The sequence below is a fragment of the Lissotriton helveticus genome, chromosome 6 (genome assembly GCF_964261635.1).
Source record: "Lissotriton helveticus chromosome 6, aLisHel1.1, whole genome shotgun sequence".
Classification (NCBI taxonomy): Eukaryota; Metazoa; Chordata; class Amphibia; order Caudata; family Salamandridae; genus Lissotriton; species Lissotriton helveticus.
Genome location: NC_136067.1, coordinates 1821950455 through 1821965378, shown reverse-complemented (window position 1 = coordinate 1821965378; position 14924 = coordinate 1821950455). Strand labels below are relative to the sequence as shown.

The window sequence follows — 14924 nt, the reverse complement described above, 5'->3', positions numbered from 1 at the left end:
TGTTTTAATATCAATAGCTCAATGTCAGTGTGCATGTATGAATTTGAGTTTAGATTGCTTGCTGACACTATTAATAATACACATTCATGATTAATACATAAAAGTTCCCTCATAAGGTACAGAGAGAATGGTGAGGTAGCCAGAAAGAAAGATGCAGAGTGTTTGACAGATTTTGTAGTGGGGAAGATGGGCTAAAAATTATAAGAGGGTATAGAAAGGCAGGTCTTTTTAAGAGAGTAGTGAGTCAGACGGAAATATTGGTAAAGAATAAACAGAGATGGTTTGTAATGAGAGAAGATGTGAAGCACAGAAAGAGGTAACAAAAGGAGATGATATTGATACATAAGTTAAGAGAGGGAGGTGTGAGTGATTTGTGAGATAGACAGCGGGGTGAATAAAGAGATGTATAAAAAGAAAAGAAAGGTAGAGAGCGAAAGTTGAAAAAAGACGATAAGAGAGACTACACAGAAAGGTGCTTTTAAATTGAATTGCCATCAAATGGTTGGGAGCATGATGATTATGGTTTGGCAGGACAGAAAGGAACACTAGGCTTGTGGGAATCCCACAAGCCCAGCTGTCATAAAAAAATGCTTTTATGCACAATATTATTTTGCAGTCGGATTCTGACTCCTCAAATCACTTTACTGGGTACCACTTTAAAAGGTAGAGCCCTGCGCATTCTGCCACGCCATAGAAAAAACTTGTTGACAACAAATTAAGCAATATCAAGCTGCTCGCAAATTTCAAAAGGGAGATTGCTGTCTTTGGTTGTCGTTCTGTGACAAAATAATGATTGCATTATAATGGCAATGTCAGTTTGCTTAATAATCCACGGCATACTTCGTTATAGTGATCATCGTCGGGCTTAGGGGATAATACCACACACAGCTTGACAAATGGACTTTGCTGTGGCACAAATAATGTTCTTTGGTGATGATCTGGGTGGGTCATTTATGGTAACGCTTTCAATTTCTTTCGTAGATTAGACTTTTCTATACAGCCAAATCTTGGCGAATGGGTTGAATCAGTATCACAGCAGATCAAGGCCTTGCGTCTGTTCCAAGAGAAAAAATTCTCCAGTAAGTAGTAATTTCTAGTTAGACCACATATTTGTTTTTTCCAATTTGTTCCATGGGTAACTAACTGTTTCTCTATGCTGCCTTCTGCCATTTTATTTGTGCAGATGATTCGTCTAATACGCCCGCAGATATGAAGGAAGTGGAGCTACCAGAAGGATTCAGACCTGATTTCAAACCAAAGTATGTATTTCTGTTGGTAAACAGTCATTTATCTTCATGCATGTATATCTGATTATATTTGCATAAGCCTTGTGGCTTGCGACCTATATTAAGATTTGTCTTCTGCTGGTCTGTTTGGTTAAATGTATCAATAATACCTTATTCCCTGTACAGTGTTATCAGTGTTCCTCTGATATTCCATGGACCATTAAATTCTGTTCTTTTTCTTTATGAAGGTGAGCATTAGAAATGTCAAACATTAATTTCGAAGTACATAGTGCTGTTTTGGTGTTTGTTGGTTTCTTTGTGACCAAATTAAGTAATAATCCCTTAAAGAAACTGAGTTTGCCGCAGGTCTGAGGGTCTGATAGTTATATGTAGTTTTACCATAAAAAGCGGAGGACTTAGCTGTTTTATTTTTGACTCAGAGAAGTTTAGAGAAAGTTTTATTTAGCTGAAAGAGACCATTAGTTATAGATTCCTACCTTAGAATTACTCCCAGATGTCAGAGAAGATCTGGAAAGTTAGCAGTACCCCAGTGTGTCACTGGGATGACGTTGCGGTAGCTACTTAGACTTCTCCCTCGCACGCTGACGTCAGTTCTTTCTTTTTCCGTGCCAGCCAGCGCAGATCCGGAGAGAGCGGTACCTCCAGTCGCTTTTTGACTGACTTTTTCGATGACTTTTGTTGACATCATTTTTGAATCTTCGACTCCTGATGCGAATCAAGGATGCCCGGTTTCAAGGCTTGCGGTACCTGTAGCCGGCTGATGTCAATGACGGATCTGCACCGCGTGTGCCTGTTTTACGAGCTCCGACTGCAGGACCATGAATCCGAAGTCTTTGCAGTAGCGGTCCCGAAAGCTTCTTGAGGCCCGGGAGTCAGCTATGCGCTGCTCGATGTCCCGGTAGCGTGGGAGTCGAGGGACCAGTCGCCGAGCCACCACCACCAGTTTTCATCATAGAGCAACTCCTGCCCTGCTTTGCACTTCTTACGAAGCGATGCATGCCTTCTTTGGGGAACCCGACTCCCCGTCGCTGCAGGGTCCCCTTGGATCCAGGCCTGGATCCAGATTGGTACCGGTCGACCTGATTACACCTCCCCTGGCGCCGATTCCACCAGCACCACGTCCGCAGCCAATGCCGGTGGTGTCCCCAGCCGGCCTTAACTCTGGCCTCTACCCCGATGTAGACACGGAGCTGGACCGATGCCGGATCGGGCAACAAAGGTTACTTTTGTGCCTCTGTTCTACCCTGGTTCTTTTCGGACAGATTGGCAACCAGAGGTAGATGAGGAGGACTGGGAGGGGTCTGGAGACCCTTTGACTGACAAGTTGGGTTACGAACCGGACTGGAGAGAGGAACTGGGGGAAGCCAGTGGTCTGGGTACCTCACTAGACCATGACATGTTGTCTCCTCTTACCGTGGCTATGGAGGAGGGATCGTCTTATGCAGTGATGTTTCTTTAGGGCGGCCGAGGCTCTCAACCTCGAGCTACCTATGGTGGCAGTCAGGACTAACCTCCTGACAGAGGTGCTTCAATCGGCAGCAAGCTCTTTGGAGCTCCTGCTGCCGTTTAATGAAGCCCTAACCGACATGCTTTTGGGCACATGGTCCAGGCCCAACACAGGGGCTCCTGTGGATAGGATGATTGCCCAACGCCACCGCCCAGCCTCGGGCAATCCCACTTTCCTCTCCCAACTCCCCACCCCTAAGAGCTTGGTGGTCTAAGCTTCCACGTCCAAAGGTGCGTTCCCTAATGCACCACTTGAGAGGGAATCCAAAAAGCTGTATCATCTTGGGAAGAAGATGTTTTCATCCTCCAGCCTGGGACTGCGATCGGTAAACACTGCATGTTTGTTGGGCCGTTATACCCACCCTGTGTAGGATACAGTGGCGCAGACACTGCCCCAGTGCCCGGAGGAGGCCCGGGCCGTACTCTCCCATGGAGTTGTCGAGGGGAGAGACGCAGCGAAGTTTACCATAGGCTGTGGACTGTACACCGCCGACTCCCTTGGTAGGATGATTTCATCGTCAGTAGCTGTTAGAACTGGCTATTTCTGGTAGGCTAAGGCTGACGCCAAAGCCAGGCAGAAACCACCATTCTAGTCAGGGCAAGGGAGTCACACGCCAAGATAACCCCTGCTCACCCCCTTGGTAGCTTGGCACAAGCAGTGAGGCTAAACTCGGAGGCAATGTGTAGAGCATTTGCGCCAGCGCACAACAGCAACAACATCCTAGGCACACCACAAAAGGAACTCCACACAAGGTTATATTAAAATAACTTCTGTATTGTCAAAATCACATCAGATAGAAATCACACATGTACATTGTGCCAACTGGCACGGGCAACATTCATAAGGGATTATTTACAAGACAGGGCCACATGGGTCACTGTCAGAATCAACACATTTAGAAATAGTATTTTGTAGATCATTGAAAATAAGATATAAAACAAAATAACAGTTATAAATCACATCCAGTAACTACTGGGAACAGGTAAGTACCACCTACGCAACCCTAACCACCTTAGGAGAATGTCACGCAGGGGACCAGGACCTCACTAGGACCACCTGTATTAGAAAGAACAACCACGAATAAAATACATTTAGGGGTATAAACAAGAACACATTACCCATGATGCATGACACACATTCAGAGGAGTAGTGAAGGAAAACACATGATGTCTAAAAACATTCAGAGGTGTACCGACAACCTCCTAAGTATCACACAGCGTTTAAGGGTCTAGGAAAGAACACATTACCCATGATGCATAAATATACATTCAGAGGAGTAGTAAAGGGAAACACATGATGCATAAACCTACACATTCAGCGGTGTTAAGAACAAAGCACATGACGCAATAAAAATACATTCAGAGGTACCAGACCAATACAATAGCGCAAAAATCACATGATGCCTGAAAACATTCAGAGGTGCAGGAATAATCACACAATTGCGCAAAACCTACATAAGCCACCACCTGTGGTAATCCCTAGGCCAACTGGCCTTGTTGGGGCTAGGACGCCGTGTGTGTCAATGTCAGGGGCCTAAACGTGGCAGGTGCCCACTACTTGCTGGGCACCTGGGAACATCCAAGACCTAAACGGTGCAGCTGCCCACTATTTGCTGGGCAGCTGGGAAATAAAAACTGCGACAGGGCCCTCACTGACCCTTAGGCGCCAACTGCACCCACTGCTGGAGCCACACAGGCTCTGGGCATGTCACGTGCCCCAAACGTTGGAGCCACACAGGCTTGGGACATCACACATGTCCTAAACGTTGGAGTCCCTCCCGGGGGACTCAAAATGAACCAAATGCCAGGCAAGAGCTTCTCATGGCTCGCTAAAACAAATGTGCTGCGTGGGGCTTCTCAGGGCTCCACCTGAAGCCATGCCCCAGAGCCTCTCGGGGCTCTCAAAGCAAATATGCCCCCGGAACCTCGGGGGTTCTCAGACACTAAAATGCCCTCGCTGAGCCTCGTGGGCTCGGTATCAATGAAAATGCGGGCGGGAGCCTCTCAGGGCTCTACACACGTTGGGGCGACCCACGGAACCGGGCCGCCCTTGAAGCCCTCGTGGCTTCACACTGACGATAAGCGCAAGCTCGCGCTACTGGGGGGGGGGGGCGGACACCGACAATGTGTCCCGGCGCACCTCCCTTTTGTCTGCCCCACTCACCGGTTTGCTGGCGATCGGCGGCTCTCCTCACTCGGGGCTCCCTCAGCACACGGGAGCCCCGCAACCGCCCATCCTTCCGCTTCACCTCGTTGACGCGGCAGCTCTTCTCCGGCGGGCAGCTTCACTGGCGGCGGGGGCGGGGGCGGGCACCGGCAATGTGCCCCGCGCCCCCTCCGCCCTCTCCTTACTGCTGGCTGGTGCCTGCGGGGCTCTCCCTCAGCAATGGGAGCCCCGCACCGGCGGCACCGGCGCCATCTCTCGGGCACCTTCTTCTTCTCGGCTCCCGGCAGCTTCTTCGGCCAGTCCGAGCGCGGCTCCAAGACAAGCCCCTCGTGACGCCGCACTTCCTCTCTGCCGTGGTCCAACCACAGCGCGGCCCTCGGGACGAGCCTCCCTCTGACGTGGCAGCTCCTCTCATGCCGCCCAATCACCACACGGCTTGCAGGACGAGCCTCCCGCAGCCAACCAATGGCTGCACGGCTCTCGAGGCAAGATTCTCCGGCGGCCATTAAACACAGCTCAGGCCGCGGCGGTGAACAAAGGGGCATAACGAGGGGTGGGCACCCGCGCTATTATTTAAATAAACGGGGTGGCACCCGTAGGTAAAACACAACACGAATCGGGCGCCAAGCAGGGTCGGCACCTGCAAATCCTCACGCAAAATGCGTGACACGCTCGTATTTCAGCAAAAAGCGCTCTTAAGCGCTATGGAACAAAATAAAGCGCTCTCCCAGCGCTAGAGCACAAATAAAGTGCTCCCAAGTCATCCAAAGTCCAGCAAAGTCCTTCAGGGGTCCAGGACCTCAGAAGTCCAGGACATAAGGTGGAGCCCAGCAGCTCCCAGGACAGGAAAGTCCATCAGATGTCCAGGGGCTGGGCAGGGCCCAGGGATTCCCCTGAGCCCAAGCAGCAGCACGCCCCTGGCAGATTCAAGTCCAAAAACAAGAACATTTTGGAAGGGGACACAGCCCCTTCTTATACACAGAAAAGTCTTTGAAGTCTTTGTGCAGGCAGTGTGAGAACCAGCTAGAACTGGTTATAGGGAAGTCCTTTCAGTATCAGGGACAGAGGTGACAGTCGCCCAGCGGGGAGGTGGAGCCAGCATTGTGGCAGGCAGGCACAGCCTCATTCACTCTCAGGTGCTATCTCCACCCACTTCCTTGGCTGCCTTTCATCCACGGGCTGACTCAGACAACCTCCTGGGGTTCCCCAGCCCCTGTCATCCTCAAACCAGACAGTCAATCCACAAGCAGGCCCAGGCACTCCTGGGCCAGGCTCACCAGCCAATCACACGCCAGCCACAGACTACACAAATATGCCAACTTCTAAAAGTGGCACTTCTAGACTAGACACAACCATGCCGCATACACCATTACGCAGCATTCAATCTCACGAGTTCGCACATATCAAATTCGACCCTGCACTCCCCACACATCAGGAACTACCATGGGCATACATATTCCCCATTCATTCCTATGGGAGGGCAGGTCACTCACCACACATACACAGAGAGCACACGCACTTTACACTGTACCACAGTGAAAAAGTGCGCAGAGGCCTAAAATCACCAACACCAGGTCACAGAAACTGGCTAGGAAAAAGCAAAAAGTTTCGGGGTGAACCTGCCAAAAGGGCCAGGTCCAACACAACCCCCTTCCAGCCAAAACGCTGGGTAGACCAATCACTCCACTGATGGGCTTCCTTGCTTTGGGCGACAAAACACGGACATGGGCCCGCAATCCAGGGACACCTTCCAGTTTTTCGCCACTCTGAATCTACATGGTTTCCTACAAACAAGAACTCTCTGACCCAACTAGGATACCCCACTGGTACACACTAGTCATCCACAGCCAGGACCAGGCCCTAGGCCATCCAAATATCACAGGTCTTGTCCAAACCACAGAGTGGGGGGCAGTAACCCCTGGCACACAATAGCCACTCTTCACTCTCCCTCTCAGGGTAGCTACAACTACCACTGATCCATCAACTTAGGGTCCACACCCCCAGGCTGACCAGAGGTCACGGGCAAGAATGCCCCACCCTACCTCTACTTCTGGGTTCCCGCACCCTCACAGAGAAGCACTCACCAGAACACAATTCTCCTACCAGATCAGGACCTCACTCCATCACTGGTCTACCACCTGGAAACTATTTCACTTCTGAGGTACAAAGCACACAGCACAGTCCCTCTTCAAGCAGGTGGGGGGACACAGCACACAGCAAAGCCCCCTTTCCTCTACCTTAGTGGAAACACCAAACTGCAGGTGGGCCCCAGATCACACAGCAAGGGCAGCCCCCTCAGTCTCTTCAGCTGATCTACTTTGGCAGAGATTCCTTCTTAACCTAGAAGTTTCCTAATCTCCCAACCTAGAATCTAAACCTTCAGGTTGCACCGGGGGCAGAAGTACACCGTCCCTCTGCACCCCCTTCCAGAGTTCTGCACCTTCCACTTAGGAGTGGTACTACCCAACACCAGGCCCGCGGAGTTCTGGTTACAGACACTCCCCGTCCTCTAGACACCGGAAGATCCTCCTCAAATGACCTGTAAGTACAGCCTAGGCCCCTGACCCTGGCGCTCCCGGGGTCAACAGAGTTGGATACAGTGAAAGCTGTTGGTCTTGAAAAAAGGAAAGATTTTAAGCGAAAATACCGTCCTTACGACCAGAGACAGAACCAGCAGAGGGTTCAAACCCCTCAATGGTCATCACAGCAAAATCAGGGAAGATCTCAGTTCTCCCAGAAGATCTCAGTTCTCCCAGCGTCGCCCTGGTAGAGGAAAAGGTGGCATTGGTAACAAGCAGCAGCAACAAAAACAGTGAGCTTTTGCTTCCCCTGGCCCCGTTACCCACTCCGGTGGGTGGAAGTGTTCGTTTTTGCCTGGAAGAGTGGACAAAGATCACACTAGACAAATGGGTTCTGAATATTATAAGGAATGGGTATACCATCAAATTCAAGTCCCCCCCCACTTTCCATTTCTCCGCAGAAGACTTTCACCCATCGTATACATCTTTTGAGGAAAGAGGTGTCTGCTTTACTCCTAAAGAATGCCATCGAGGAGGTCCCAAGGTACCAACGTCGACAAGGGATTTATTCCTGATACTTTCTTGTTTTAAAGAAAGGTCCAAACAAGGAGTTCAGGCCCATACTAGATCTCAGACGTCTCAACAAATTCATTCAGGGAGAAAAGTTCAGAATGCTGGCGTTACATCAAATAATACCACTTCTGCATCAAGGGGACTGGATGTGCTCCATAGATCTTCAAGATGCTTACTTTCACATTCCCATCTACCCAAATCATCGAAAATGTCTGATGTTTTGCATCTAATCAAGCCACTTCCAATTCACAGTTCTGCCCTTTGGGCTAAAGTCAGCTCCTCGCACCTTCTCAAAGTGCATGGCAGTAGTAGCGGCTTTCCTGAGGAAGAGGCACATTTTAGTCTACCCTTACCTAGACGACTGGCTCCTAAAGAGTGCGTCTCCGGCTCTGTTACAGCAACATCTCATGATCTGCATTCACCAGCTGCGGAGACTCGGTCTACACGTAAACTTCAAAAAGTCCATCCTCAATCAAACACAGAGGATACACTATCCGGGCGCACTTCTGGATTCAGATGACGCAAAAGCGTATCCTTCGGAGGAGAGACTATCCTCCATTCTCCTCAAGTGTCCGACTCTCCTGAAGACTCCTCGGCCCACGGCCAGGCAGATCTCCTCCCTTCTAGGGTCTATGGCCTCATGCATTTTCCTCGTTCCAAATGCCAGGCTGCACATGAGACCTCTACAGCAGTCTCTGGAGGATAAGTGGTCCCAGTTTTCGATTCATTGGGAGGACAAACTGTCACTATACCTGTCAGTTCAGATTTCCATCCGATGGTGGATGCATCGGAGTCATCTGGTAGTGGGAGTTCCTTTCCAGGAGGACATGCCAAGACAATCGCTGGTGACGGATGCGTCCCTTCAGGGATGGGGCGCTCATCTGGGTTCACTTCAGATTCAAGGAGTGTGGTCAAACAAAGAGCGACTATATCACATAAACATGCTGTAACTCAGAGCTGTACACCTAGCTCTCAAAGCTTTCTTTCCCGCAATCAAAACGTCCTCTCTGCTTGTTCAAATGAACAACACAACAACGATGTACTATCTGAACAAGCAGGGCGGAACGAAATCCAGACCTCTGTCGCTGGAAGCGCAAGCAATCTGGAAGTGGCTTCTGGCTCGAGACATGAGAATATCAGCTGTTCATCTGCCGGGTGTCCTCAACGTCCAAGCAGACGACCTAAGCAGACACTTCGCAGAAGCACACGACTGGGTCTTAAAAGAAGAAGTGGTACGAGACATCTTTCAGGCCTGGGGGACACCAGAAATCGATCTCTTTGCGGATTCCGAAAACGCAAAATGCCACGTCTTCGCATCCAGGTACCCACAACAGGGGTCCAAGTGGAATGCTCTGTGGATAGACTGGTCAGAGGCATTACTCTACACTTTTCCACCAATTCCACTCATTCCCTTGGTGATCAAGAAACTGGACAAGTCCAAGACAGACATGATCCTGGTGGCTCCAGATTGGCCTCGCTAATGGTGGTACCCGGACCTCCTTCAACTGTCCAAAGTACCACACAGGAGGTTGCCTTGCCATCCGGATCTGCTGACCAGAGCGAACGGCAGGGTGTTCCACCCCAACCTGCCGTCCCTGAAGCTAGCAGTGTGGCTCCTGAGTTCGTCCAATACGGACATTTAGGCCTCTCGCAGGACTGTATGCACATTTTAAGAGAGGCGAGGAGAGCTTCTACGAGAAAGTCGTATGCTTTCAACTGGAAGCGTTTTTTCATGTGGTGTACTGCTGAAGGTCATGACCCTATTCGAGGTCAAGAACAGGTACTGTTACCATACTTACTTTCTTTGGCCAAAGCAGGTTTACAATATTCCTCCATAAAAGTCTATCTGGCAGCAGTAACAGCATATCGAAAGTCCCCCACTCAGGCTTTTTTCTTTCATATGCCAGTTGTGAAGGATTTCCTGGAGGGTCTCAAGAAGGTTTATCCTCCTGTGAGGGCCCTCTCCCCTCCCTGGGAGCTTAACGTGGTTTTGTCCAAATTGATGGGTCCTCCATTCGAACCTATTCATAAGGCGTCCCTTCAACATCTGTTGTGGAAGGCAGCCTTCCTAGTGGCTATCACTTCTGAGCGCAGAGTGAGCGAGATACAAGCTTTTTGTTCTGCAGAACCTTATCTCGTTTTCCATGCGAATAGAGTGGTGCTTCGTACTCACCCGAGATTCCTTCCTAAGGTAGTCTTGGATTTTCACATTAACCAGTCAGTCACACTGCCTACTTTCTTTACTAACCCGAACACTCCAACTGAGAAAGCTCTACACTTTTAAAAGATTTAAAAAGAGTTCTGAAAATGTATCTTGATAAAACCAAGAGTGTTCGGAAGTCTGATCATTTGTTTGTGAACTACGGTCCTCTGAATACGGGCTTGCCTGCGTCTAAGAGGTCCATTTCTAAATGAATTGTGTCATGTATTATGTTATCTTATCACTTGGCACCGAAGCAGCTCCCGGGCAAGCCGAGAGTGCATTCTACTAGAGGTAAAGCTGCTACACTAGCAATGCTTAAAAATGTTCCAATTCATGAAATTTGTAAGGCAGCTACGTGGCGTTCGGTTTATACCTTTGCACACCACTACTGCCTTGATTCTGATACTCAGGTGGATGCTCAGGTTGGTCAAGCATCCCTGAGGAATTTGTTTGGGTAATATTTATTGGCATACTGTTTAGAGAGACTGGTATTCGCCTGCAGGGTATGGTATGGGCTTGCTATTCTATTCAGTGCTTATGACTATTGATGACTATCCCTGGAAAAGAAGGATAAGTTTCTTACCTGTAATCCTAGTTCTCTTCCAGGGTATACTCATCAAAGTCATAAGCAACCCACCCTCCTCCCCGAACGAATACCAGGACTGTCTATTTACATGTTACCCATGCTGTTATCACACTGTTATACGCCGTCCAAAAGAACTGACCTAACTGTCACCTGTGGTGCATGATGGGAGCCTGGAGGCTCATGGAGGTCTTAAAGGCACGGCGCCAATTTTTCAGTTGTTACTATGCAGCCTATCTAGGCTAAATCTGCCTCTATGATCCTGCCTGTTTTTACCTTTGAAAATAAAGGTTGTGTGTTTCAAAGAAACCCAGGGCAGTGTTCTTCTGTACATTATCATATAATGTGATTTATATGTCTTTATTTGGCAAATGTAAAAGTTTTACATGCAATAATGGCAGTTTTTGAGCCTAGTATAGTGTATTTCAGGCTGCATATGTATATGCATATTATCTATATATATATGGGTATTTGTGTATATTTATATGTATGTAAATATATATGTATATATATATATATATATATATATATATATGTGTGTGTAGGTATATGCATATTATTGGCTATTGCTCCGGGTCCCCGCACGTGGGCGGGACTATTCAGTGCTTATGACTTTGATGAGTATACCCCTGGAAGAGAACTAGGATTACAGGTAAGTAACTTATCCTTATGTCCACTGCATAGTCCCAGACACCAAATGCTTGTGCATACTTCTTATGCTGAGGCTCATGCATTGCATGTGTGTTTGCGTATGAAGGAGAGCACTCACCAGGTTCACAGAAATGCAGTCATTGACATTTACCTGAACGGACACTTCACTCCCATTGTAAGGAAGTATGCACCAATCCCACATGAATGGAAAGGCTGTCCTTGTTTACACAAGCAGGCCGCTTTGTTACTTCACCCGAGTGACTCATGAGAACAAATGAATATTGATAGAGTTCTGCATGCCACTGCTTTGGTATTGATGGAGAGCTGGTTAAAGAAAGGCATCACAACACTTGCCCCTGAAATCTGTGACTGATTTTTTTGTAAACTGGATCCTTATGTTTTGTACCACCAGTCACATGTTGTATGAGAATACCCTTTAGCGCACCGTCACTGTTGGCAAGGTAATGCTCAAATTTAGCCACAATCTTGAATCCTTTTTTTCATTCTTTAATTGTATCTACAATTTACACAATACCCCTCCATTGTTTTAATTAACTTTTTACTGTATTCTCGTGGTCCGTTTTTTCTGGACAACAGTTATTAAATCGCAGCATGGTATTTAAATTGTTATTTGTATTCCACAAAAGTTTATGACGGCTGTAATGTATTTTGGACCTATGGATCCTTCATCTAGGAATATTTTCCATACAATTTAATCACTGTAAATTAGAACAAAAAGTACACATTTATATATTACTCTAGAGGCAAATCAGGAAGCATGAAAATTGTTCTTGTAGGAGTCTGGCTCAGTATAAGATGTACACCTATTGGTGATACACCCTACACTGAGTCCAGGCAACTCTTAGTGATAATGTAAGAGGTCCTTGTTAACCAAAACTTCAGGGGGTAGCTGTGGAGGACAACTAAGGCTTATCCAGGAGGGTGTAAAGTGGGCCCATTTACCGTAGAAGGCAGTCAGTGAGAGTCACTCAGAAAAGAATCACATCAGTGTTAGCAAAATAACCCAGTCACTAAACTACTTTGGTATAGCTCCTACCCTGAAATTTGCATACACAACAAATACATCAGCAAAACAGGCAGGTAAACACATTGAAGCACATGGGCCCCTATGCGGGGGCAAGCAATATACTAAGTTAGTGGAATGCGAAAGGGGTACCCAAGGAAGACTACACCCTAGGCATCCAGGTGCAGAGAGGATACCCCGGGCCAGTGTCCATCTAGTAACCTGGGGAAGTCTTGGTTAGGATTTTTAGGATTCAGGACCCTTCCCAGACGACTCAGGAAACCCATTTGAAGGAGGGAGGTTCGAGAGGACCCCCAACTGTTGATACCCAAAGAAGCAGGATACCTACACCAGGGAGCCTAGTGCACAGGTGTGATGTGGTGTCACAACCGCCCGTTGAAATCAATGGGGATCTTTGGATGTCATGTGCTACCGTGACCCGTGGACTAGGTCAGAGGTACCCAGCATGGATTCAGACGAGGATAGATGAGACATAGTCCTGGCCACCCTGAGTCGTCCAGGAGATGTAGCAGCACAATGCCCACCCTTCTTTGGGATACTTTATGGTAGGATGGAGGTCTTGGGGTTGCATGATTTAGGAACACAGGAGCCATCTACAAGCTGTCCCATGACGGTCAACAAATTGCAGGAAGGTCGGTGGTCAGCAGGACCACCAACTAGCCTTTGCAAATGCAGCTGATGCGCTGCAGGAATAGTTGCAGAAAGGAGGACCAATAAGTTCCAGGGAACCCGCCCACCACAGGTAAGCTAGGGCCGGCCCTCAGCAAGCAGGAGAGCCAGCAAGAAGTGATGGAAGGTTCAGAAGGGACCCTTTGGCAGCAGGCACAGGGAGTCCCATGGAGGTCTAAGCAGCACAACCAAGACGGAGGCCGACGTCACATCAGATGCAGTGAGGATATCGCTTTGTAAGCTGAATGATTCTTGAGGCGTGGGCTTCCTGGACCTCCAAGATCTTCGGACTGGATAATCAACACGTTTTGGCAACGGCAGACAGATGCAATGCACTGGGGCCCGATTCCAGCAGCTCCACGAGGTATTGCAGTCTTCCAAACTGCACAGAAGACAGGTCAGGCCTTGGGAGAAGTACTAAACCACCACCAGTATTGTAGAGTCTTGAAGAGTCTGCGGGACTGCAGAATCCACACTTGTCGTTGAGGTTATTGTGCCTGCTGCTGCAGAGCAGTCGCTCCTTCACTCCAAGGGAGATTCCTCAAAGCTGTCCCTTAATGCACACAGAGTCTTTGTGAATCTGGAGGATGCACGCCACGGATGTTGGAGGATGGTTGCAAAGCACAGAGAGAACTTGCAGTAGGCGCCTTCCTACCAGAAGCAGTCTTGTCTATAGTCCGGCCCAACCCAACAGTAGAGTCAAGTGTCCAGCAGCAGAAGAGTCTTTGGAAGAATCTTCCAGATGAATTTTGCTGAGGAATCTTGGGCCAGATGAATCTAGGGTGCCACCGTCAGGGGTCTCTTAAGTAACCCTGGAAGGGGGTTGGACAGCTTCTGTGGTGACCCACCTATTTTGGGGGAGACTGGGGGGGGGGGAGAGGGTGCAGGGAGGCTACTCTGGTGAACTGATAGTTAGATGCTCCCAGGGGCCTCTGCTTATCTTTCTTCCAAGATGTTAAAATCAAGCGGACACCTGGTTGAGCTCTGGGCACCTCTCTGGGGGATGTGCTGGACATGGGGGGTGACCATTCCCCTGTCCTTTGAGTGGTTTAGTGCCGGAGCAGGTGCCAAGGGCTTATTCACTGGAGTAAATCAGTTTATGGAAGGAGGGCACCAAGTGTGCCCTTCAAAACAGTCTGGTGGTGCTCAGAAGCACCCCCACCCTAGCTGAGACAACTTATTCTGAAGCAGATCCTACAGGAAATCCTTTGTTCTGCCTTCCCCTGGCTGAGTTAGGCTTACCAGAAGGAGGACAGAACAGTGTTTGGGGTCGGCGGCAGCACTGGCTTGTATGCAGACCTTGCCAGGCTGCACAGGTAGCAGGTAGCCATGGGGAGGGGTTCCTTTAAGGAGCCTCCCAGTACATTGTATCATACAACGAACACTGAATTCGGTGTAGTTGCATGATTCCAACTTGTTTGATGCCAAGGTACAGTAAAGCCATTATGTAGTTGCACATCTTGAGTTTGCCAGTGTCCACTACATACCTTAACATGGCTTCCCCGCACATATAAAGCCCATAGAATAGAGTGCGCGGTTTGCTCATGCAGGGGGATACACACTTAGAACCATGCACACTGCAGTGCAGTGGCCGGAAAAAAGTTCAGCCTTATATCTGGAGTGAAAGGTGCATGCACCATCTCACACAGGCTGCCATGGCAGACCTGCAGACACAGTTTGCATGGGCTCCCATGGGTGGCATAATACATGCTGCAGCCCATGGGAGACCCCCTGGTGTACCAATGCCCTGACTACCATCGT

The 14924-nt window shown here is 48.7% G+C and overlaps 1 protein-coding gene across 2 annotated transcripts in view; it reads left to right on the top strand.

Moving 5' to 3' along the window:
* Positions 1–14924, top strand: part of UBR2 (ubiquitin protein ligase E3 component n-recognin 2) — a 1610484-nt gene that overhangs the window by 1045993 nt on the left and 549567 nt on the right. For both annotated transcript variants that reach the window (XM_078649714.1, XM_078649715.1), the window contains exons 33-34: positions 982–1079; positions 1184–1259. In XM_078649714.1, the coding sequence (XP_078505840.1) occupies positions 982–1079; positions 1184–1259 (174 nt within the window). The remainder of the gene's footprint in view (positions 1–981; positions 1080–1183; positions 1260–14924) is intronic.